The 24,485-nt window shown below is 40.7% G+C and overlaps 1 protein-coding gene across 1 annotated transcript in view; it reads left to right on the top strand.

The window, feature by feature from the left end:
* Positions 1–24,485, top strand: part of PATJ (PATJ crumbs cell polarity complex component) — a 140,657-nt gene that overhangs the window by 91,213 nt on the left and 24,959 nt on the right. Inside the window, 6 exon segments of the mRNA XM_035564351.2 lie at positions 32–123; positions 9,197–9,269; positions 12,663–12,755; positions 17,192–17,263; positions 17,741–17,858; positions 18,432–18,565. Coding sequence (XP_035420244.1) covers positions 32–123; positions 9,197–9,269; positions 12,663–12,755; positions 17,192–17,263; positions 17,741–17,858; positions 18,432–18,565 — 582 coding nt within the window.

Consider the following 24,485-nt stretch of genomic DNA (forward strand, 5'->3'; position numbering starts at 1 on the left):
TTAAATGAAAATCTCTTTTTCGTTTTAACAGATAAACAATCAGATATTGTATGGAAGAAGTCATCAGAATGCTTCTGCAATAATTAAGACTGCCCCATCAAAGGTCAAGCTAGTTTTCATACGGTAAGAACAGTTCTCATCAAAACATTTGTTCATAATTTTGCCTATTTTGTTACATATTTACATATGTAATTTACACATTTAGCCTGTTCTGAAAATGCCAAACTTACTCAGTTCTTTGTGGAGTGATATAATCCTCTTCCTTGACTATTCATCTTAGGACTGCTCGAGAATTCTTCTTAATGTTATGTGTGCATATATATATATATATAAAATCATTTGTTTATTTTGGGGTACCTGCTGAAGGCTTGAGATGACCCTGACGGATGAGGCCTTTCCCCTTCCAGCTTCCTGAAGTGCTTTGGGTTAGTTCTGTCAGCACAAAGACGGGTGGGCAACTTGCTTCAGCCGGGCTTTCAGAAGGGAGTGAAAACGGGGCAGAGGCTGGGAGCTGGAGAGGGAGCTGCTGTGGGGGAGCAGGCAAGTGTGGATGGAGTATGTGGAGCAGCTGCGGCACGGACACGTGAAGGATGGCTTTGCATTGGTGTTAAAAGAGGATTTAAAAGGTGAGATGGGGCTTATTATTTGTACAGAGGGGAAACCTGATTTTGGCAAGGAGCACTGGGGTGGCTTATGTAGCAGGGAATATGCTAAAACATTTACAATCTTTCATCTGCATAAAAATTACATGTGGGCATCTTTTCTTTTACTCCACGTATGAAAATTTTTAAGGATACCTCAATTCATTCACTGTAGTTCAGGAGACGTTACTGCTATGACCCTTGACAGGGGGTTGGGAAGAAGCTGCCCCTTTCCCAGAATTCATATATCCACTGATGAGCTGGAACTTCATAGGTGCCGGTGTTCCTGCTGGGACTTCTGTTGGCACTTACAACCATGCCAGTTTATTAATGTGGTCTTCTGACCAGCATATACATCATGCTTGATATTGTTTTATATTCTCTGCTCATACTCAACTTACCTGTGAACAATGTAATAATCTGTGGGTGAATGCATATAAATGTGTACATTTACTCTCATGGCTCTGTCTGGTACAGCACACGCAGAAATGATGGAAGAGCAGCATTAGCTCCGTGAAGAATGAGTTGCTATACTTGGCAGCACATAGGATCTGGAGGAGATTAATGGTCTTGCCTGCAGCTCCCGTGTTACTTTTCCCAGCTATTGAAAATTAAATGTCATGTACGACAACTCACTCACCGTTACTTAATTGCATGTGGAAAATGTGCCTGGTATGGAAGCTCCAGAGGCAGAAGCAGAATGTATGAAACCAAAACCCAGGGCTCAATTTAGTGCTGTCAGGCAGCACTGAGAGCATGGGCTTCTGGCGAGCCTGTCCTGCTGCCCCGAGCACCACAACTGGCTGCCGAGGACCAGATTCTGCGGGGCTGTAACAGTGTGTGCTTGTTAGCTCGAGTCTCCATGGGTATGGAAGGGAATAAAAGCTGTGTGAGTTCTTACCTGTATTTCCCATTTTTCAGGTTATTTGTGTAGAAGTGGATTTCAAGGCAAAAAGTTGTCATGATGATCGTAACTAATAGATACTGGAAATATCATTGGATGATTCTTGTCATTCCCTCTAGGGCTTAAAAACAAAAAGTCTGGTTTATATGCTGCTGTTTAGGTTATGAGCTTGTCTTTGCACTTCCAAAGAGAACACATCTTGTCCCTGCTCTCTGCCATGCATTGAAGTGTACTGACAACTGATGCGTCTGTTCTCTTGATCCAAGCAGTCGTTCAAACCGCAAAGAAAAGAAATTCTCCCACCGAGAAAATGTTATCAGCAACTAGGACGCTGTCTATAATGCTGGGAAAAACAAATGTTGCTTTCTCTTCTTTTTTTTTTGAGATCAACTGCTTTTAGTAAGAAGGGCGTTTCAAAGTTTTACCAAAGCCAGATTAGGCTGTCTCTTAAAGGAGAAATTAGAGTAATATTCCCATGCAAAATATATTCCATTAGCCCATTCTGTGTTGGTGCTTCCAGTTCCTACACTTTAGACCTCAAAATCAGTGGATGTGATTGAATGCACAAGCCAAGAGCCTGTGCCAATCCCAGAAGTCTTGTCCACAGTGCAGTTTAGTAGGAAAAGTTTTCGCTTGCTTTATCAGTTATTTTAAAACCATAATATAAGATGGAGGTACTGAAATGGCACTGCTTAATGCATTGTGGTGCCAGCTCTACCAAATATGAAGAGTTACGGGCATCTTGAATCTCCATCCATCTCCTGTGTGCACGTACAGTAGCTTTTCCAGACGAGAACAGAGCGCTGAGCATAGCAGACTGAGAGCTCTCCTGCTAGGTTTGCTGCTTGGCTGATCTCACATAGTGCCTCTCGGCTGTCCGACGTGGAAGGAGCAGGGTACCGTTACGTCTGCTGTGCACTGAAGAAGCAGAGGAGCCAGTTGCAACAGAAATACCTCCCTCCTCCTGAGCACTGTTACTGATGCAACCTCCTTGTGCAGGCAGAAGGCCGATAGCGTGGCATAGCCACAGTGCGTCCCGGAGCACGCGGGAAAGTAGGTTATGGTTTTCCAGAAAGTCATTATTCTGCAGCCTAAAATGTTCCTCTGTGCTTGCCTGAGCCGATCTAGGACATAAAAGCAAAACTGGTGGGACTCTTGGACTCTGTTACTAAGTGTCCTCTTTGATATCCTGGGGCCTTATTTTCTCAAATGAAGGATGCTCGGTGATGGGCATGCTGCTGCTTTGCTTTGAAGCAGGAAACTACATCAAGGTTTTCCTATTCCTGGTGTTTTGGTTCACGTGCAGGGCAGGGGGATGTTTCCATAAAGTCTTTAATCAGTTAGAAAAGAAGCCCAGGAATTCCTGGCCACAAGAAAGTTTCTTTGAGATGCGTAATATGGGTCATTAAATAACTTGGTGTTTTGTGAATTTATTTTGGGGGGTGGAACAGAAAATAGGTGTCCTCCTCAGTCTGTTTTACTTTTTAGTAAAATCCTAACTGATGATCTGCACTATAAATATCTGCTCTTTTTTTTTTTTTTTGATATCCTGCTAGTGTTACAATTTAATTCCCACACTTTCCTGAAATTTTTGCTGATGTGACAGTGCAGTAAACGCCGTGAGAATCACAGTCCCCTTGTATCTGAAGGCTTCTTGCTCTGCTTCGTGAGCATCTTTTCTTCGACTAAATTGACAATGATTATTTAAAAGAGTTGATCTTGGCTGGTTTCCAAAATATAGGTCTTAACACAGCACCATTTCCCAGTGCTCTCATTAATCACATAAGCTTGTAATAGCATCTAAAAGATTTGCAGTTGTAGTGTCACTTTTTTTTTTTTTTTTTTTAAGATTCAGTGCATCTTCTGCTTTGTGGCTTTCTACAGTAACAAATTTGAAACATTTAACCTGCTTACACAGTTAAGCAGACAAACCAATCACCCAAGCACAGCACGGTCTTCACGAGACGAAATGGCTCAGTCCACGTGCTTCCTCTGACCAGTGTCTGGTAGCATTTTACCTGACCTCATAGGCCTACAGATGCTACTTCCAAGCTACTATGGCTAATACAGGCTGCAATAATCAGACAGAGACTTGTTTCTTGTAGGAATCTCTATGCCCTAGTTCCCAAAATAGAATGAGTTTTGTCCATTGTATTTTTGGTTCATGCATTAAATGTTCATCCTTTTAAGAAGCAAAATAAGACACTTGGGTTTTACATTTGTAGGAGGAAATCCAGTTTATATCAGAATGTTCTTATACAGGGAGAATTCTGTGATTCAGCACATTCAATGATTTTTCCATGCTCAATTAACTGCCTTTAATCTGTTTTGGTGCTCCAGTGTTGGTATAATAAGTAGATCAAACATAGTTTGAAGGCTTGAATCCAAGTGAATGCCGCTGATTTCAAACCCTCGTCCTATTGTGCTTAGTTCTTTGATTCATTTGGTATACCTTTTTTTCCTTAAAAGAAGGTTGTCTTATGCTGCAATAAAATATGACAACGCTGTAAGAATACAGTACTGTAGGTGTTTGCCTATTTCAGTAGCATCTGTTGACGGTCCAGAGTCATTTTCCCACACCGCGGGCATTCGTCCCATGACCCTCGCTTTCTGATGATGGGATTGCAGCTTCTCAGGGAAGCCCACAAATCTGTCGGCTTACCACTCCTTCCCTTTCCAGGGGCAATTGTGAAGACGAATCTCTTGTTATTTATGGTGACATGCAAGAGAGAGGGATCTCTGCTTGGTCTGAGGATTGGTAATGCGAGGGCAGTGACTGGGTTGGCCCATTCTCGGTGCTGTTTAACGCTTGCTGTCGCTGCACCTTTGTCACTGAATCTTTGCTCTTCTTTCAGAGCTCTGTAGGTACCGTTGCGTACTGTACACCAGTCAGTCTAGACATTTTCATCCTTTAGAAATAATTTTTGCTGTCTTTTTTTTTTCTAGATTACATATTTGCTCATATTTTAGTAATATACATTTGTTTTTTAGTTGCTTTAATTGTTTAGATTCTTCTGTTTGGGAAAACTCAAATAAGCTGTCAAATGCTGTGTGTGCAAGTTTGAACTGTCCTGTGTTTTTTCATAGCTTTTTCCTCCTTGCTGTTGTACACAGATGTGAACAAGTACACAGTTGAGGAAGTTATGTAGTTTGGTCTCTTTCAAACCTCTCATCACCTAACCTGCCATTAAAATGAGGAGTTACTCACTTAAAATAGCAGTGTGCATTTGGATCTCACCTAGCTAAGAGTAGATGGAGAGGAAATGGAGAATAAGACTGCTCTTGTTTCTAGTAGGAGAGATCTTTTCAAGATGATGCACAATAGAAAGGTCTTGCCTTGACCTATCTGAAGGAAACACTCAGTGTGTCTTTTCAGCATTCAACTCTCCTGCAGCTCGTCTTCTCCCAAGGAGTTTCTGGATGAAAACAAAGATGAGAAAATACGAGATCCTGGACTGATATCATTTTCCTTTGAACAAGTAGGATGTGAACAGTTGTTCATCAGACACAGAAAGATGTGTTCAATAACCTGCAGGAGTTCGTGCACCCAGCTGCTACAGCCAGTGGGAGTCCTAAGGCTATGGGGCAAACAGCATTCACTTGCTTGCTCTCCAGATCTCTTCCAACTAAGGTGTCATGCAACTGTGTACAAGTTACTGATTTTTGCCCTGATCCTCGGAATTCTTTATGCTCCTGAAGAGCATCCCCAACCCCCTACAGAGCTTTTGTGAAGTGATCGTTTTAGTGTTGACAAACTCTGTAGTTGCAGGTGGATTGGCAAGAGGTTCATCTCCCTTCATTGAGATATCTAGAAGTCACCTGAACCTCTGTGGTAAGTGAGCAGTTGTCAGGAACCTGTGGAGAGGAATTGAGTTCTTCCCAGCCTATATCAGGTCATTCAGTGCTTGGATGATTGCACTTCTGAGTGGGTCTGGGTTTGGAATAGTCCTGTTTTGTTGCTGACTATAGGGGAGGTTTGGACATGAGATGCTCAGCTTTAGACAGGTGATGAATCTCATTCAGCATGCTCACCAAGTATTTCCTTAGTATTAGGTGACAGTGAGCTGTACTATCACAAGTCTGGGAGACGTACGAGTAGTCACAATGAAAAAGAGCAAATGTCCTTGAATGAAGGCAGGGAACCTGAATACAAAAATTACAGATATGAAACATGGCTGAGCAAATAAAGAAACCTGCGTTTCAGCCTGTAGCTTCTGGTTACCATCTTTAGAAAGATAACTGTCTGCAATGCTTCACAGACCACTCCATCCGTGTGTGACATTCCTCCGAAGTGCCAGAGACAGCTTCTGATAAGTGCAGCACAGCGTCCAGAGCAGCTGTGGAGCCGCACAGCGCCAGCTTCCCTTCAGGCTTGCCTTCAGCTGTGTGGAATGAATCGTCCCTAAAGGGATGATAAACCTAAAGGTTTATATTTGCATATTGATCTCTTTAGGTTTTTTATGTGCCACGTGTTTATGGTAGTTAACCATTAGTCAATAATGACATCATTTGTCTTTGCTTAAGCCCCAACATCTCCCCCTTCACCAGAGGTGCAGATGTTGGAGCAAAACTTCCCAAGTTCTGCTCGTCGGCCGGTGAGGAAGGACGGCGAGTGTCCAGGGGTCTATTTAGACTAGCAAGGAAGAAAAATGTAGTGAAATATGACAATTTAATCAAATAAATCTGAAAGCGTATAAGCTTTGCTAAACTTTAAAGGGTCTTTGCCACTTATGCATTGCTTTGATCTTGCTTCCTGCGACCTCTTGCAATAAAGACAACTTGTTTCGTCGGTGCTGAGCGAGGCTGGTGCAAGCAGTCGGCACTTAACGTCCAACCAGATCCAATTCTGGTTTTCACTCAAACTCATCCGTAGGGGTTAGAAGCAATAAAAGTATTTGCGGGAGGAGTGAGGAATTCCTTTCCCGCTCAGTTTCTGTGTAGCTGATGAGATACAAACAGCTCTCTGGTACGCAGGCTCGGCAAGGAGGCGTCTTCCACAAACCCGGGTGGCGCTGGAGCGAGAGCAGTGGCTGTTTATCCTTCCTGCAGATAACAGAGGGGGAGCGATGGAGCCTCCCTGCCCTACGAATTGCGTCGTGCATGGCTTTGACCCTGCGAGTACGAAGCCGTGTCTTGACTGCGAGGGGCTCAGACATGTTAACCCCGAGCAATCTCGAGTGCTGGTAACTGAGAACAGCTTTCTCGGAGGTGGTTCTGTAGCAGCTATTGGCAAATAAATTGGATGTTCATTTGCAGTTACTGTAATTTGAATATGATGTTCAGGCTTCTAAGCTGTCTGCTCCAGCATCAAAAGAAAATGATTGCTCCTTTTAGTTGTAAATAAATTCATGTTTTAGTTGAGGACACTTATGGAAGTGGAGAGCAGAAAGAGCAATTTATTATTAGATCTGACACTTTAAAATATGTTCCCTCTTTGATTCTGCTTTGAAGCATTCTCTTTTGAAGCAGCATTAAAGTATTTAAATATGTACGAGCCCTAGCAGGGGGAGATTACAAGTTGAGACATTTCTTAACCTTGTTTTTATTATTATTATTATTGCTTTTTTTTCAGGAGAATAACCGTAAGGCGTTTTGTTACTGCTTGGAATAAAATTGCCCATCCATTTAAAAATGCATAAAAATGTTATCCCAGTGATGGGAGGAAAAAAACCACAAACCTTTTTGTGTGTATATACTAAAGAGAAACTGATTTGTATAATTAATTACACCGCCACCCCCCCTTTGTAATGCAGTTCACGAAGCTTGTGTCTAGCACTTCTTGGAGTGGTATTTCTTACAAAGGTTTATACATCACTTATTATTTCCAAGTTTACTCCTAATTGCAAGGTATACAGCCTGCATTGTAAGCTACACAAGGGTTGGTTTTCACCCTGTTTGTGCTTCACGTAAAACACTGTCTGAAAAATTTCTATGGTTAAGCCAAAATTGCTAGGTTTCACAGACACCTTACGTTTGGTGATTTATTCGTATAGGTTAGAACAGCAATGTGATCAAATTGGTATCTTACGAAGATAAGAGGAGGAAAAATGTCCTTGTCTAATGTGTTTTATAAAGCAAACTTGAAAATTGGGAAATGATTATAAAATTCACATTCTGGGTTCTGTGCATTCCTCGGATTTCTTTCTGTCTTGGTCCTTCATGCGCGTTTTCTGTGTAACAGGGCACTCTGATTCTGCTCGTAGCAGGGCTTCTTGCTCTTGCAAAGCTTCAAGCAGGGCCAGGCGGAGAGGCTGGGAGCAAGCACAAAAATGAGTGGCATAGAACCAGTTCCTTGGAATTGGCTGTTTGGTTGAAGATAAGTAAATGAGTTCACCAACATTTGCCTGTAGGATTTGTCATGTCAAAAGCCTGTGACTGAATTTCCCACGTGCTGCTCAGCTGAGAGCTGTTGATTTATGGTGTTGTCCTTCAGCAATCAAAATGTACTGGCTTCATGTATTTAACTCCTAAGAGATAAAATGAGACTTTTTTACAGGCATTTCTATGAAGTGCTTCTAAGCATGTACTGGTTGAATACTTTATTTTAGAGGTTAGAGGGAAAAGTTGTGCTTGTGTTACATTAACCTGGAAGATGGAACCAGAAATCAAACCCTGAAGATGCACTGCCTGGAATGTCATAACTCGAGATGAAAGGCATTGTATCTGCAGAGCACCAGGATTACTGATTCCTCCTGTCTTGTTTTGGCAAGCAGTCTGTGTGTTGTTACTGAATCTTTGGCAAAATAGCGTTTGCATCATGCTCCTGACTTCTGTGTTCTGTGAGAGGCGTTCAACCCAAAGATAAAAAGGCGTGCTAGAAAAGTTTTTGAAGCAAACTTTGGAGTCTTTTTTTTTTAATATGCCCCATATTTGCCTTTAAAAATATATATCACTGAAGTCATATTTTACTTGATTCAGTTTTACAGAGGCTAAAAAAATGCAGAGCTAATTTCAAGAGCCAAATAATTTAAAAGACATTTGAGGAAAAACATCAGTAATGCAGAATGCTCTTTAATAAGAAAGGCTTTTGAAAGTTAGAGTAATTGAATGTCAACTTAAGAATGAGTTTTAAAGAGGACAGAATAAAAGATGCCATACATGATAAGCATCTTTGGAAAAATAACGTGCTTGTGCATAGAGGGAATCAGTGTTCATCTTTCTTTTTCTCCTGCTTTTTCTAAAAATTCATCCAAGTTTTTATATTGAATTTTGTACAAAAGACCACTGCAAATGTGGACAAAAAAGCAAAAGCAATGTATTTCGTCAAAAGCAGGTTTCATAGTTCAGCAATGTGAATGTTAGACAAGTCTAAATAAGCAGTTAACAAGTATAGACATTATTAGAAGAGGCTAACAAAGTATTAACACGTCTATTGGTGTGTAGGGGGCATAAACTCCAACTGCATCCTCTGATAATCCACATTAAATTAGATTTCCGAAGTATGTAATGTCAAGATCTCCCAGATGAAACTACTGCGGTCCCAGGAAGGGATGTAATCTGCTAGCAGAAAACACAAGCAAAGATGAAGTGCTTTTCTAAGCTCTGACTTCTGATAAGAAGCAATTCTTTTGCCAGTAATAATATTTTCCTAACGGACAGAAGTTGGGTCATTGTGGTTAACTGTGTAATACATTGTTTATTTGTTTTGCAGAAATGAAGATGCCGTCAATCAGATGGCTGTTACTCCTTTCCCATTGCCTTCCAGCTCCCACTCTTCTATTGAGGTAAGGTTTGTGGGTTGTTGGTTTCTTGATTTTGCTTTTAATTTGGGGTTGCTAGATTAGACTAATCATCATTAGCAGTTCGTTATAAATTCAAGCGTCTTCTGTAATGAAACTCTGAATCATGAAATGCATTGGGTAGGAGTTTGACCTAATAGTTGTATTTCACTGTCACTTTTCTTTGTTCTCATCATCACTGAAAGGGCTGGCATGGCATTAATGACAGAGATTAAACAGGTTACTGCTGTACAGGAGAAAAAGTCTCTGCATGCAAACTTTGCTGTCTCCTATCCTGCGCCTTTTTCAACAGGTTAGAATCGTCATGGTCTTTTGCCTGGAATGTGGATGTCCTCCTAGCGAAAATAAACATTTTTCAGAGAAAAGCTCACTCCCTCTAAGTTTCACTTCCCCCAAAATATTGTTTGCATGTCTAAAAATGAAGTAGGGGTGCCAGCAACTAGCAGTAGTAAGGAGGTCACTGTATATGTGGCTCCATGACAAGAGCATCTTGAGGCAATCCCAGCTTCACCGAGAGCCTTGGCCACATCTCCGTCCTGTGTTACCCCAGCATGGGTATCGCATGTTCCTGCTCATTTTTTCTGTAGGAGCAGATGAGAGCTGTTTGGGCGGGGAGCTCTTGTAGATGGTGTTGTAACGTGCAATCTAATGCAAAACCTTCCTTAGTCCAGTAACGTTACCAGTGTTCTTTACTCTGCTTGCTGTCTCAGCCCCAGTGTAGGCTGTCACGGTGTCACCATGCTGGTAGCATTTTGACGTCTCAATACAGTGTAACTACATTTTCTAGATAAAGCACATGGTTAGCCTTGTTGTTGCTTCTCAACTCTATTTCTATTTGAGCTAGTAAAGCAAAAGATGTTTTATAATTCATTTGGGGTTTGGTCTTGCCTTGAACTGACGAATTCAGGTGCATTAAACTGGTGATATTTCAGTAGGCATCGCTGTGATCCTGCAGCACTGGGCCACCCTGGTTAGTGCTGGATGCATTTCCTGGCCACACGCTTGCTATTTCTGTTGGATTATATTGCCACTGCTGGCTGCTTCCGTCCAGGCCTAGCTCTGGTCAAGAGTTGCACTGTGCTGGGTGAGAGCTGCTTGGTTTTTGTTTGGATCTGAGTCACCTGGGGGCAGTGCTTTGGCTTTTCTTTTTCTCCCCCATCGAAGCAGCATGCTCTAGGTGCAGCTCAGGGATTGCAAATTACAATTAACAGAGCCCAAGTTCATTCTGTTTTTGTTGGCTCTTTAATACCTGCATTTGTTCCTAGCTTTGTTTAATATTTGTGTCTTTGGGTCGTACTAAGCTTTGTTTAGTCACATTTTGGTCTGTGGTCAAATGACCGTAACTAGACTCCACCAGCACGTGGAAACCCAAAAGTTCGGTCTCATGTGCAACGTTCGCCTTTCAAGGTAGATGCTCTTGAGTTGAGTTTCATGCTGTACTGGCAAGCTCTTATTATTTACATTGTGTCTGGTTTTAGAAGTAAATGCTGGGTTTTACTTCTAGTCTAGTACCTTTTTATTCCATAACACAAATGTAACCAAAAGATGTTGTATAGAACTTGACATTGCTTTCCTTTGTCAGCTATTTGTGTGCTTAAAAAAAAACAACTGTGCTTTATATCTTGAAATACCAAATAAATATTTAACATTGTGATTCATATACTGTACATGAATCTTGTCAGATCGTATTAAATAGCCTAGCTAAAGTAACAGAATATCAGGGAGCCATAGTTACCATATGCTATTGTGTTAATCTTCATCTTATCTTTCTCTCTTCATCAAGGCATTTTAATACAGAACATGATAAACAGTAAATATGCCTTAAAACAAGGTCTTGCTTCATTGCCTGGAGTTGCAAGACAGGATAAGGTTACATTGTGGTGTGATGTTGCAGGCATACCACCAAAAGCAGAGTAACGATTCGATGTGCTAAAAGATCAGTTTGAAAAATGTTTCATCGATCAGAAAGCCACCCCACCGTAACCTGTTTAGTTGAGGGGGCAACACGTTCTGCTGCTGTCCTGAACAGAGTAAGCCTTGTAAGGACAGAGGGTGGTTTACTCCTCATGCAGTGGTCGAGACATTTGCATAATTGCAATTGTGCACTATAAGGTAAAATGTCTCATGACAGTTCAGCAATAATTTTTCTTCGGAAGATCTTAAAAATTGATTTGTTGTATGTAGTTTATCTTGCATTGGAAGAGAGAGCAGCTCCAAAGTTGGATCAAAGGCTTGAGTGTATTGAAACTACTTTAAGATAAAGTAAATCAAAATAATATATCAAAAATAGCAGATTCAGGACCTGGTCAGTTTTCAAAAGGGAAGGAAAATTACCACCTTACATTTTGCATGTGGCTAAATTAGTGATAATTTAAACTTTAAATTCTATCTCAATCTTTTCATGAAAAGATGCCATTTCTTCTCTATCTAAACTTTATTATTGGTACGGGAAAGATATTTTTTCTTGCAAATACATGCTTCTTAACTACATGCTTCTTATATAGAGAAAATAGCAGAAAGTCCTGATCAGAAAAGCTTTTCCACCTAGTATGGTGCTATTTTATGTTCTAAAGGCCATTTTTGTTTGGAATCCTCTTCAGAAAGAGAGAAACTTGTTATACCTTGGGTGCAGTGTAGGCGTGTGGCACAGGTTCAAAGCCAGAGCTCATGTAGGAGGTGGTTCTGGAGCACATCTTGGTGAAAATACTGATGTCTTTTGGTCCACTAACTTCAATAATTTGTTCTCCATTAGTTGAATTTGAATGCTATTTGCAGTATTCTTGCCGTAATATGCAGAAGAAACTGAGTCCTGAGGTCCCATTTGCAGTTGAGGTTGGAGGCTGTGCTCCAGTGCTGGCTTCAGCCTGCAGAGCTTGGTGGCCACACGCTCTGTCTAGAGGAGCTTTGGCTTCGGTGATTCCCCGAGGGCAGAGCCCTCAGTCCCGCTGGTACCAACCCGCTTGGACTGCACGAAGGAAAACTTAGATTCCTTTGTAATGCATTGAACATTTGTGAAACTCACTCCCTCTGCAGAAGTCTGGCGGGGGTCCCTTAATCCAAACTCAATGGTTTTCACACTCAATGTGGTTTGGTCTGGCTTTGAAAATTGACCCAGATCTGCTCCAAAGTGCTACCTCATGGTATTGGACCACCTCCTGGTACTTGGGGATGGCTGGAGACTGAGGTCTGTCTTTCAAAACTTGTATCGCTTATTTGTCTCCTGACAGTAGGATGCTTTAATTGTGGATCTTTTTACTTTTTCATGCTGCTACTTGTTTAGAAAAACAAAAGAAAAGGTAAAATTGTCTATTTTTTCTCTTTAGCTGTTATGGGGGATCATAGCTCTGTTTAAAAAGTGTTATCAATCCTTTCTACCAGGATCATGGTGGCGCCGAAACTGGAAGCAGTGAAGAAGACCCAAGTCTGGATGTTGTCATGAAAAGCCTGACTGATGAGGAATCCAATAAAGCTGTAAGTGAATACTTACCGCATTGCTTAGTAACAATCACAGCTTAGAAAATGCCAGCTCATTGGCTTGATTTTCTTTTTACCTGTGTTTCAGTTGGCGTATTACAGCATACTTTTGTTGAATAATATCCAGAGCATGTAAGAGCAGAATCCAGCTTCCTGCTTTACATACATAAGTTCTCTTCATGTATTTTCATGAATTAAGACCTCAGTATAATTAGTAAAAATACTGAGTTTAAGTGTTTTTATGTAGCATTTTGTCTCTCTCTTGATTGCTTTCTCAGTTAGGCGGATTCAGTTTCTACTCTTGCTATCCATGTGTGACAAACTTCAGAAAAAAGCATGGTCTGTAAATCATTTTCTTCTTTATATTCATAGCTTCATAAATTCTAAGGCCAAAATGACTATTATCATAATCTAGTCTTGCCTCCTGAATAACATAGCTATAGAGTTACTTTCAGTAATTTCTACATCAAGCCCATAACTTCTGGTTTAATGTGTTACTGTCAGTATGCACTGTAATAAATACTGAACTTCTCGTTGATACAAATAGGGTTTTTGTTGTTTAGTATGTCAGGATCGTGCGTTATCAGAAATCAAAGTCCTTCAGGGTTCAGCTTTAATCTCTTTTTTTGGACTCTGTATTAAAAGTTTGAAATGGAAAACTACTAAACGTGCCGAAGGGTGACTAACCTAGAGGTACATAAAATTTGCTGAGACAATCTTTTTGCCCAACAGTCCACTCTTTTTTCAAGGAGTGCGTTCACTGAGATTTGCTGTGTGCGCAGTTTGTGTGCAGGCCTTCACGAAGGAAATCTGATACTTGTTTTCCCAATTTCTTCTTCCTGCTCCATCATGGTTTTTTGCAAATATGAGTTGAATATATATGATGTCCTGCAACTAGTAAATATTTAATTAATGAGTCCATGAACTCTAAGAGTTAGGAAGTAGTACATGGTATTCAAGCATCAGAATTAACCAAACATGTAAAATGGATTTGTGTTCCTAATGAGTTACAAAGTTTAATTATTTGTGTTCATATTCGTTTGCCTTGTTCAGAGTTCTCCCTTAATGGGCTGGAACATAAATGTATCAAGGGTTTTCTTGTATTTGTTTACGGGTGTAATTCACTTTTTCTTATTGCTGCTCTTGCTCAACTTGGCAAAAAAAAATGATGGGTTACAAAGGAGTGAGAACAACTGCACAAAAGTGGATAAAAAGATACAAAATATGTTGTAAAGAATGAACTTGGTATAGGATATGTGCTGTATAGTTTTTTGGAAGCTAATAGAGGGAGCATGAATTTAATGCAAAAAATAAAAATGGGAAGAAGAAATGCAGCAATCCAAGATAGGCACAGAGGGAAGATGCCACTGGGACAACAGAGGACAAAATATATTGGCAGCGTCTTTTCAAATGTGATGAATCAAGAAAGAAGTGAACTGTTGAGCCAAACAGTAGCAGTTCCAGTATTTTAGACTGAAAGATAAAAATAAAATGAAAAAGTGTTGGTGGTAAGAGTGGTCCTGTATAAGACAGCAGAAAAGTAAGAGAAGACAAAGGGATATGTTTGTGGAGAGCATCAGCATAGTACTTTATTTAGTTTTTTGTTTTGACTCTCTGTACCAGCTTATCTTTCCACTTAAATTTTTCACATAACAGCAACCAGCTGCTACAATTTGCCATTTATCTTTGGAATGCAAAACACAGTGTCCAGCAGGCCCATAGTATTATCCCTGCTGAGGTGCAGAGGGGAGGCAACCTGTCCCAGCTCAGTGGCGGTACCAGGAGGCAGTGAATGCATCAGTCCTCTGGCTGCTGCATTGCCCTGCCCCTATTCAGTGGCTATTCGCTTAGAGGGATCTTCCTGATTTTTTTTCCATTAGATAAATAACTACTGAAAAGTTAAGTACTAGGAGGTGGAATTAGAAAAGTATTTGAATGCCTGCAGATCCAACTGCTCAGTTCCATGTGGCTTCAGTTGGGCCAGCCCTCAAAATGGAGGCACAAATGGATGAAAAATGCTTGAGGCTAGCTTCAGAATTTCAGATATTGCTTTCGATCAAGATTTTAAAGTTACATGGCAAGTATTTTTAAGAATGGTATCTTATTTTTGTAAATGGTGCTATTATTTGGTTGTAATCAGTCCCTTCAGTGGATATGGGTCGTACTGGCATTAAAGCTTCAACACTGCAGTGCAACATTCAGCAGCTCGTTATTTTGAGAAGAGATTTCTGTTGCAATCTTTTAGTGACCGAGGCAAAAGAAAATAATGCCTTATTTTCCACAGTGTGTTGCTATCAGAGCCTAACATTAGTTCACCATTGTTACTGAATTTCTCAGGCATATGTCAGGAGAAATCAGGAATGTGAAACTCAACATGTAAGATCAAGTTCACTGAGTAAATAAAATGTATGTGCTTATCAGCAGATCTTCTGCAAGTGCACACAGCTCAAAGCACGGACAGGACGGCTCACCAAATGACAGCAGGAATAAAAAATTCAAGTCACTTTGTGTTGCTGATAAATTTGTCAGTCTCTCCCAAGATACTTTTTGTTGTCACTTCATCACTTTAAAAGTATGAAGTTGTATAATGAACATCATTGTAGACTTGGATGATAAGACGGGGAAAGAAAACAACTTTATTTCTGGACTGGAGCCAACGGAAGTGCTAGGCAAAGTCGGCACGCTCATTAGCTGCCACGTTGAGATGTCCTGATGGCAGGTGGTGGTTTTCTGAGGATGGTTGCTGTCCTGGCCTCTACAAGGTGTTGCTGGAAAAGAATTGATAGATGGGGGCTTTGGGGGAGACTCAACACTTTTAACTTTACAGAGGTGAAAAATGGCTTGAAGAGTCATTGGATGTGCTCTGAAGCACCTCACATCATCAATGTCCTGGCAGTGTATGCGTAGTTTGCTGTCCTGTAGGTAGATACTTAATAATTATAGTATTCTTGTTAATAATAATAAATACTTAAACTGATGTTAGGTGAGAACGGATTCACTTTGCCTACAAGATTTGAACTTGGAACAATGATCTGTCTTTAATACAAACAGAAAAGATGTCCTTGAATTATTGGCAAAGAGGAGGAGCTTCACAAAAATGCTTCTGGATGTGCTTGGGGGAATTGAATTAAATTAAGTCAGTTGGGTCACAGGCCTATGACGAAAGCTGAGTGCACAATTCAGCGTTTGAGGGGCTGCAAATATTCTCATTTTATCAAGACACCTCCATCATAGAAAGGATTAAAGGGCTTTAAAGGTGATGTACAATGCTTACTTGATGTGCAGGTTGAAGTTTTAGGCACATATCAGAATGGAAAAGGAAAGTATGGAATTTTTTATTGCTCATCAAAACACTATCTCATAAGGTGACAAAGCAATCTTCCCACTTCTCCCCTGACACTTCTGATAATACAATGAGATCACTTTATCATATTTTCTTGTTATCCGTTTGGATAATAGTTTCAATTGTATGCTTAGAGCAAGAAAAAAATGCAGAAAAAAAGCCTGTGGGGCTTGGCATGTTTCAGTGTAATAAAACTTCAGGAAACAAGGCCAGTATTTTCAAGCTTGATTACCTAAATTTTGATTTATGTTTTCTTTTGTATGAATTGTCATCTTAATTAGACATTCTTCTGAGGTGCAGAATATCTCTGTCTTTTGAAGTTGGTAATCAGCTTTTTTGAAATTAGGCTGTTTATCTTTTTTTTTTTTAACATGAAGTAAGATAACTAAATCTAATGCGGTGATCAAAGTGGCCTAAGTTTGGTATAGAGGTTAAAAAAAAAAAAAAAAAGAGACACTAACTATCTGGAGGCAGTTGTAGGAGAAAAATATTCTTTAGTGCATTGTAGAGGTATGGAAAGAAATTAGGATACAAGTGAAGCCCAGGATTGAAGTGCCATTGTTTGAGATGCTTATAATGAGGCTGGGTGGTACATTTAAGCAGTTACTTGAAGTGCAGGCAGCGCGCTCAGTGCTGCTGAGGACTACCACGAAAGGTGTGTCAGAAGATAGACAGACGAGTACCTGTCTGTTTCCACATAGTATGGGAATTGCCGTCCTGGTCACCCTGGAGAATGGCCTTCCATCTTCTTTATCACTTCATATTTTTAGGAGCTATATAAACAATACATAATAGTCTCCTCCCAGAAAATCTCTTCCTTAAATTGTATGCTTTCAGTAATTCCTGGTAATTTCTGTATTCATACTAATTTTTAGTAATTCTAAGTTCTGTTCTAAGTAACTCTCCGTTTTTCTCTAAGTAACTCTAAGTAATTCTCAGTTTTGGAATTCAACTTCGTGTGCTAGAAGTGTACTTGTATGATGAAATGTCACTGTTTAACCAGACCAGTAATTTCTGGTTTTGGAGGATATTTTATTAAAGCTAGTATAACATTTTCAATACACCTCGCTTTCTTTTTTTGACCTTTTAGGATGTGAAATGTAAAGCTGACAAACCAATATTGGTGGATCTGTCGGAAGCAGAGGAGCAGCTCCCAGAAAATGTTTGTGTATTTTTGTTGACCATTAAGGGGGTTGTATTTAGTTGAAGGTTGTGTGATTTATGGGGGAGAGGGGCTAACTGGAGAAATACTAAAATAATTTTCTTGGGGGTAAACTTCAAAAATTACTTCTCTTTAAGTATATCAAAATAGTCCTACAGGCTAATGTCAAGGATGTTCTTTGCTCTTTAGAAGAAAAAAATGTTGTTTGGCATGAGAGGCACCACTGACAAAAGGTGAAGTTCTGTTCCTACTTCCTACGCATGATTGCTGGAAGCACAGTTATTCAGACTTCTGATTTGCTATTTATTTTCAAAGTGAATGTTTTCAGTTCATCACCTATGCTTCTTACATGTTTCCCTTCTATTGACTTAGTAGATTTAGTAGGGTGCACTAATTGACAACTAATGCTGATTGACAACTAATGCATAATATGCTCGATAACTGATCTGTTTTGCTTCTGCTGTGCTTCAATTTTAGGTTCTCAACCAGATCAAGCAATCTAAATCTTCAACAAATGTACCCGTCAACTTGCAGGAGATACCCCTGGTGTCAGCACCTACTTATCTTCCTCCAGACACAGAAGTCACCAGCCGCAGTATGAACCAGTTTTTATTTTTTCAACATTATTGTGTGAATTAAGTACCCTAATCCAGGATATTTTTTGTGTGTGTGGATAACTTTTGCTGAGATTTTTTACCATGAGCATCCAGTGTACTATTTTAATTTATTTTATAAAATGTTTGTACTTTTCTCTCATTTTTATAATTTTTGAGAGCCTGAAGATGTCTTTGCATGCTTCTCATGACTTTTGTATACAGAGGGCTTTTGCTCCTCTTTTTAATTAAAATAAAGACAGAAATAAAGGCAATCTGGGACATGACCTTATCTACCCTGAATGGAATACACATTGCCATCGTGATCTGAATTGTATAGGTTGTATCTGAATTCAGTGTCCTACCAGACATTTACTCTGAGTATTTACTCCTAGAGCTTTGGAGATGGTCTAATTTAGAGATTTCAGAAGTGACTCGGAGTAATTGTCAAGTTTGGTTTAGGTTTGTAAAGATGAAGAGCAAAATAAGAGAGCTTAATTAGTTACTGTCATATGATTCCTTTTTTTTTCTCATGTGATGGTGTGACTTATTTCTTTCCTTTTCCACATTCTTAGGTGTCTTTCCACCTCTGTTGCCTGTGGATCCAGCAACATGTCCTATTGTTCCTGGGCAAGAGATGACTATAGAGATATCTAAGGGTCGGTCAGGGCTTGGACTCAGCATTGTCGGAGGGAAAGATACTCCCCTGGTGAGCTTCTTTTAAACTAATATATTAATGTCTCTGATAAAGAATAGGAGGTAAAGAAACTAATTATGCCACTAGTCTGTTACTACCCTACTGCATTGGTCAGTATGGGGAGGAGAAACCAGAAACCACAATCTTCAATAACACTTGGTTAATTTTGCCTCGTATCTCGTCAGTCATTTTCTATTGCATTTAAATTGAAAGGTCTGTGTTTCAGAAGTGCTTTCTGCTATGGTCAGAGTTTACAAATATATGTTATGTTTTTAACCAGTGTGAATTCAGAGTTTCATGCAGGTAAGTTACCAGAACGATTAGACTAAAAGAGAGTGTCACAGAGGTAGAACTACTTCAGCAAGGTTACACCTACATCTTCAGAATATAAATGTTTAGTAGATATTTAAACAAAATGTGATACATCTCCCATCCAGCTTAAGAGAGGTAAATCAAAGGCAATCTTTTATTGTTTTCTGTGTCTTTTAGTTTAATCTGCCCTTGGCTATGTTGTTTAAAGAAATTAATTTCAGCTACCTTAAAATATATCAGTTCAAGTGTAAACTCAGCAAGTTAGTTATGCTAACGCCATTTCTACCTCTGCTGTTGCTGTTTTCACTCCTCTACATTTAAGAGATGCTGTATTACAGTATAAGAGAATGTCAGCTTATTTTTTAAATGTCAACTTCAGTTCTTTCAGTAAACTAGTCTGTTGCAGAGGTGACTTTACTGCATTCTCCTGAATCCACTGCAGCAGAGAGATGTAAGACAACAGAGCCTGCTCTGTTACGTGCAATTGTTCTGTTCCCAAAAATATCATGGTTGTTCATCATTAAACAATAAAGCGCTGTGAGTGTCAGCAGCCAGAGATTTTAAACAGTTGCAATGTAGCAATCTTTTTCCAGACCAAGAAAAAAAGTGGAAGTAATAAGGTGGTTTTATTTTGCAAAGCACAGGCTGTATCTTTTACAGCATTAAAGCTGAAATTGGAAAAGGTTCAGCTTTCTATCCCACTTATCCAAGTCTCTGGATGTGTGGAGTTTGGATGAATTGCTCTGTTTCACATGGAGATAGATCTGAGTTATGCCAAAGGTTAAATCAGCCTATATGGTTTTCACTATGTCCAGCCATGCACTGGTTTGTGTCTAGTCCTTTTTTTTTTCCGAGCTTCTCAGTGTTGAGTAAATTCAAATAGGAATTTCAGTATTAGTCATCTCTCTGCTTTTTCATTTAACTGGAACTTGGAAATAATACATGGCAGTCTGTCAGACACAATCTGGTACATGTCTTTCATGAGATTTTCATATAAATAAATGAAAATTATAAATATCTACTTTACAGAGCAGATGAGAAAAACGCAGAGGATTTTGTTCTTTAAATTGAGTAAATGGTTTTGGTTAAGTATTGCACTTTCATTACTTTATTCATTAAAGTGTCTTTGTAGGAGTTTATGATCTATGCAGTTGATTGCAGTAACCGTGAAATTCATGGAGGGAGGGAGGTCTGATTTCCAACATTTCTAATCCTTGCATTTTGGACCTACCAAAATGAGTCCCTGTTTCTTGTCATATTTCTTAATCTGCTCATTCAAAGGCAAGCAATGTTATTTCATAGGAAACAAGTTACATTTGTGAGACCACAGTCTAATCTAATAATTCACCATGTGCAGAGACCCTCTCTGGGATTCTCCATAACTTGCTTATCCAACCAAAACAGTGCATGCACACTGTTCTCCTTACAGCAGGTAGCCAGCGAAGTGTCTTCAGCCGGTAGGATCAACATCACTCTGTCTTGTAGTAGTGATCTCCCTCAAATTATTCCCAAATTATTTTGATGCTTTTTTTTACCATGAAGGCAAAAAGGAAAAAAAAATGAAAGAAAAAAGCCCTTCAGTAAAGATCTGAAATAGTTTACATAACAGAATGAGGACAAGTGAAAGAAGATGCTACTCAGGACTGTAAGAAAATGCCTGTCTTTTGGGGTTTCTTGGACTAGAGGAGAAATAAAATACCTATATACCTGGAGCACAGTGATATATTGTTTTTTTCTTACTCTCCATCATCTGTTTTTAACTATGATATAGATGGACATATTTCAAAAAAGGCTGACTTACGGCTTCACTGCTTATGCATGTATTATGCCCAGATGCCACAGAAGTTTATCACTTCCAAAGGTCTGCTCACGTGGCAGAAGTTGAGTATCCATGAGCCACTGTTTTCTCCAGTGCAGTGAAGTTATATTAATTAAGCTGTAATTAATAATTATTAATTAATTCAATATTAAGATGTGATTGGTTTCAGCAGTTTTGTGTTTGTTTGTTTTTCTGAGATGTTTTTTGTTTCTTTTTAAAGCTGTTTTTCGAATGGGAGTTGTCAAATCCAAGTCAGAGGAATGGGAATAGAACCACTCATAGCTTATTTCTGCAGGCATGAGATAGGAATTTACTGCCTTCCGTGCTCATGCAGTTGAGGTAGCATGCACAGACCACAGAGGTGAGATGCTGTGATGAGACCATGGAAATGTGTTCCCCCGGAGACAAAAGTCAATGCAGGAGCAACTCCGTGGCTTGGTGCCTGTGTGCGCCACATGGCTGCGGAAACTTGTTCTTCTGCCTGGTTGTCCTGTGAGAAAACAGGACACTCACACCTGTGTCTTTGTCCTTTCCTACTGTGCTATTTATTTCATACCTGCAGAGGTGTGCAAGTGGCTGCTAAAAGCGAAGGCCCTGAACCCCAGTCCCTAGTAGCTCAGAAGTCATTTATCAGCCCTGGGGCCGGAGGGAGGCTGTGGTAATAAAATGCACTTCATCTAAAAATGCTGAACTGGCTGCTGGTAGTCAACGCTGATACACAGCAGCAGTTCGCATGTGATGGGAAGGCTCACTTCAGAATATTTTGGATCTTTTTTTAATTAGTCCCAGCTTTTTGGAATAAACTTGGCAGGCTGCTAACGAGACGCTTCCTAATGAAACACGGAGTGTGGCTTTTAAATCGTAACCTTGGGAATCCCATCAGAAATCACCAAGTAAAGGTTGTTCAGGAGGTGGGAAAGTGATGTCTTACCCCCCGGTAAAATGTTTTTTTTTGTTGTTGTTGAGAAGATGACCATCCCATTAAACTTGCAAAACGTTTCGAGTTGCCTGTATTTGCAAGCAAGGATTGTGGCTGCATACTTATGGGAGCTGGAGAGCATCAGCTGGAAGGATGTGCTCCTAGAAAAGGCACAGGGAAGAAAGGACTGGCCTGGTTAGTTGTCTTCATGTTGTTGGGATCTAGACTGCTGTAGCTCTTAAGCTGTCCTATTTCCTTTTGTTCTGAGGGTTGATTATTTTTTTCTCCAGCGTCTTTCATTTCACCTTCTCCTGCACCCCAGGGAGAACACAACACATGGCCTCTCCTTTAAAGCAATTAAACTGCGGAGCGGAGCTGGCTGGGGTACAGGGCTTTCAATTTGTGAGAAGATTTTTTTTTTGGTTGTAGTCCAATCAAACTTGTAAAAGTAACTCTCAGAGTGGGAATTAAAAAAATAAAAAATAAAAAAACAAAACAAAAACAGTGTTTTCAGTAACATCCCAAAATGAGGTTTTGGGGCTCTAACTCCGCTCCCCAGGACACCATCCTGCCCGCCCGCCCCCCTGCTTGCTGAACGACCCTATAAAAGCTTGTCAGCCCCGCCACTGCTAATGGCAGCCATAAACCTGACAGGAGTGTCATTGTCACTCGGCAGCTGCCAGCGCTCCCAGGGCACCTGCACAGCTCCAGCCGCGGGACGCCCGCTGCTCGGGCCCCATGAATGCAGCAGGCCTGCCGGAGCGTCAGGGGGGCTCCGGGAGCTGGGCAGGGCTCTCCTCGTGCCTGGGCGTCCAGCTCCGAGCCCGAGCATGCCGGGACTCTTGGCTGGATGTAGAGTTGAGCTCTCAGGCGTCGACAGTCGCGGCAGCCAGCCAGTCTCCGTGGCTGGCTGCCCTGGGACAGAGGGGCAGCCCTGGGGCACAGCACCAGCGGCACCGCACCGTCCGGGTGCTCACCATGGAGCTAGGAGCCCTTCCTTAGCTATCCCGCTTTTGTTTCGGGGCGCTCTGCACAAGTTGTTTCCAGGCGAATGGTTTGGTTTCAAGTAATGGGCTTTTTCCTCTGAAACTCTTTTTCCAGAAAGTTTTTAGGAGGTTTTCATTTTAAATCATCTGAGAGCGGGGCATCAAGGAATTGTTTGAAAAAGTTGTCTGTGTGCTCCTGCAGATGGCGTGTAGGTTTAATTCATCCTAACCCCATCATCACCACACAGTGGGCAAATACTGTGATGCTTGGATGTGCCAGAGGGCATTTGAGGATTTCGGGGTCGGTGGAGGCTGGTGCGTGGATACTCCCTCTGGATTGAGTTACAAAACCTCGGGAGGGGAGGAGAGCGCAGGGACTCAGGTGGGGCCTGAGACCACAGCTAAGTGCTGAAGAGGCACCTACAATATAAAAGGGAAAAAAACACATTGTGGGAGCAGTAACCTGGGGGCTCTTTGGAGCTAGAGTGGCTAGGAAGGCAGTCAAGTGTGAGATGTGAACATTAGAGAAAGAACGAAAAGAAGCATCCTGTATCCTGTGTCTTTTGTATTGAAAATGACAACAAACCTCTTGTGTAGAATTTTTGTGCTGGGCTGTCTACTTTGAATGGGATATATAAAAATGTTTTACTTTTGCTTTCAGCTGGCTTTAATAAAAAGCATTTCTAAGGCAATTAACAAACCTTAAGGTACTCCATCTGTAAATTAAAGTGATCCACAAAGCCAGGGAACTGGAAAACTCAAGCAGTGCTCCAAAAAGTAACAGAATATGCCTGCGCTCAGCTCTAACGCTGGTTGGTGCAAGAGCTGGTCGCACAGGAGCGAGAGGAAAATCTTTCCTAATCACCTCTGCTAGCCCAGAAGGCTTTCTGGCTTACAGCGGGGCAGGGGGGCTTCGTGGTGGTTGGGATGCAGTTTGACAGCAGCATATTTAGATTTATTCTGTCAGTCCAGGTGAGTCAGACCTTGCATAAACCCCATCTGTTATGGAGGGGCAAGGGAATAATCAAGAAAACTGTGACTTGAAATTGCAGCTGTTAGGACCCGCTGTTTGCCCCTGGAGCTGTGAGGGCTAATTACCCTGCGAGGATCTCGGCGCTGCCAAAGCCAGGCTGGTGCTAACACCGAAGCCAAGTGAGCTGTCTGTGCTTTGTGCCGTGCTGCACGTTCAGCAGGGGGGGCACACCTGAACGTGAGGGCTGGTGCGGCTCCTGCCTTCCTAAACAAACAGGTTCTCCCTCGGCGGAGCTTTCTCCCACCTCAGTTATATTTAGATTCAGGCAAGAAATAACTCCATCAGTTACAGACAGCTGAGGTCTGAGCAACTTTTTATACGGTCATCAAGTACAGCTAAGACTGCAACTGTTTTAGTGGAATATGCTTACCTTGTAACTACAAATGAAAAGCAAGCTATTGGCCTCAGGAGGGTTTTAGCAGTATATTGGCTATAGATACTGATGCTGTTAAATCTATTGCACAATGAATGGAACAATAGAAGAAAAAATGGTAATAGAAGTCCGAAGTTTTTAATCATGACTTGGGTATTGTAGGGGAAAAGCTTGTGGTTGGGAGGGAAAAACATTCAATCACTTGTTAAGCATCACTGACGTTTATAAAAGAGAAGGCAACTTAATGACAGTGGTAAACGTAGTTAGCTCGAAATTGTGAGGAATTGCTTTGACTCCTGGTTGCATAATGTAAAAATGAAGCTGGTGGATTCATCATAATTCCAAAAGGACATTAGCTCGCAACAGCATGAAAAAGCAAACCGCTTTGTACATGAGTTATCGCAAATGGGAATTAAAGCAGTAAGTTTTGCAAATCGTATATTTGATAGATCTTTGGCAAAGGTTTAGCTGACTGTATGGTTAGCAATGT

The sequence above is a fragment of the Cygnus atratus genome, chromosome 8 (assembly GCF_013377495.2).
Source record: "Cygnus atratus isolate AKBS03 ecotype Queensland, Australia chromosome 8, CAtr_DNAZoo_HiC_assembly, whole genome shotgun sequence".
Taxonomy (NCBI): Eukaryota; Metazoa; Chordata; class Aves; order Anseriformes; family Anatidae; genus Cygnus; species Cygnus atratus.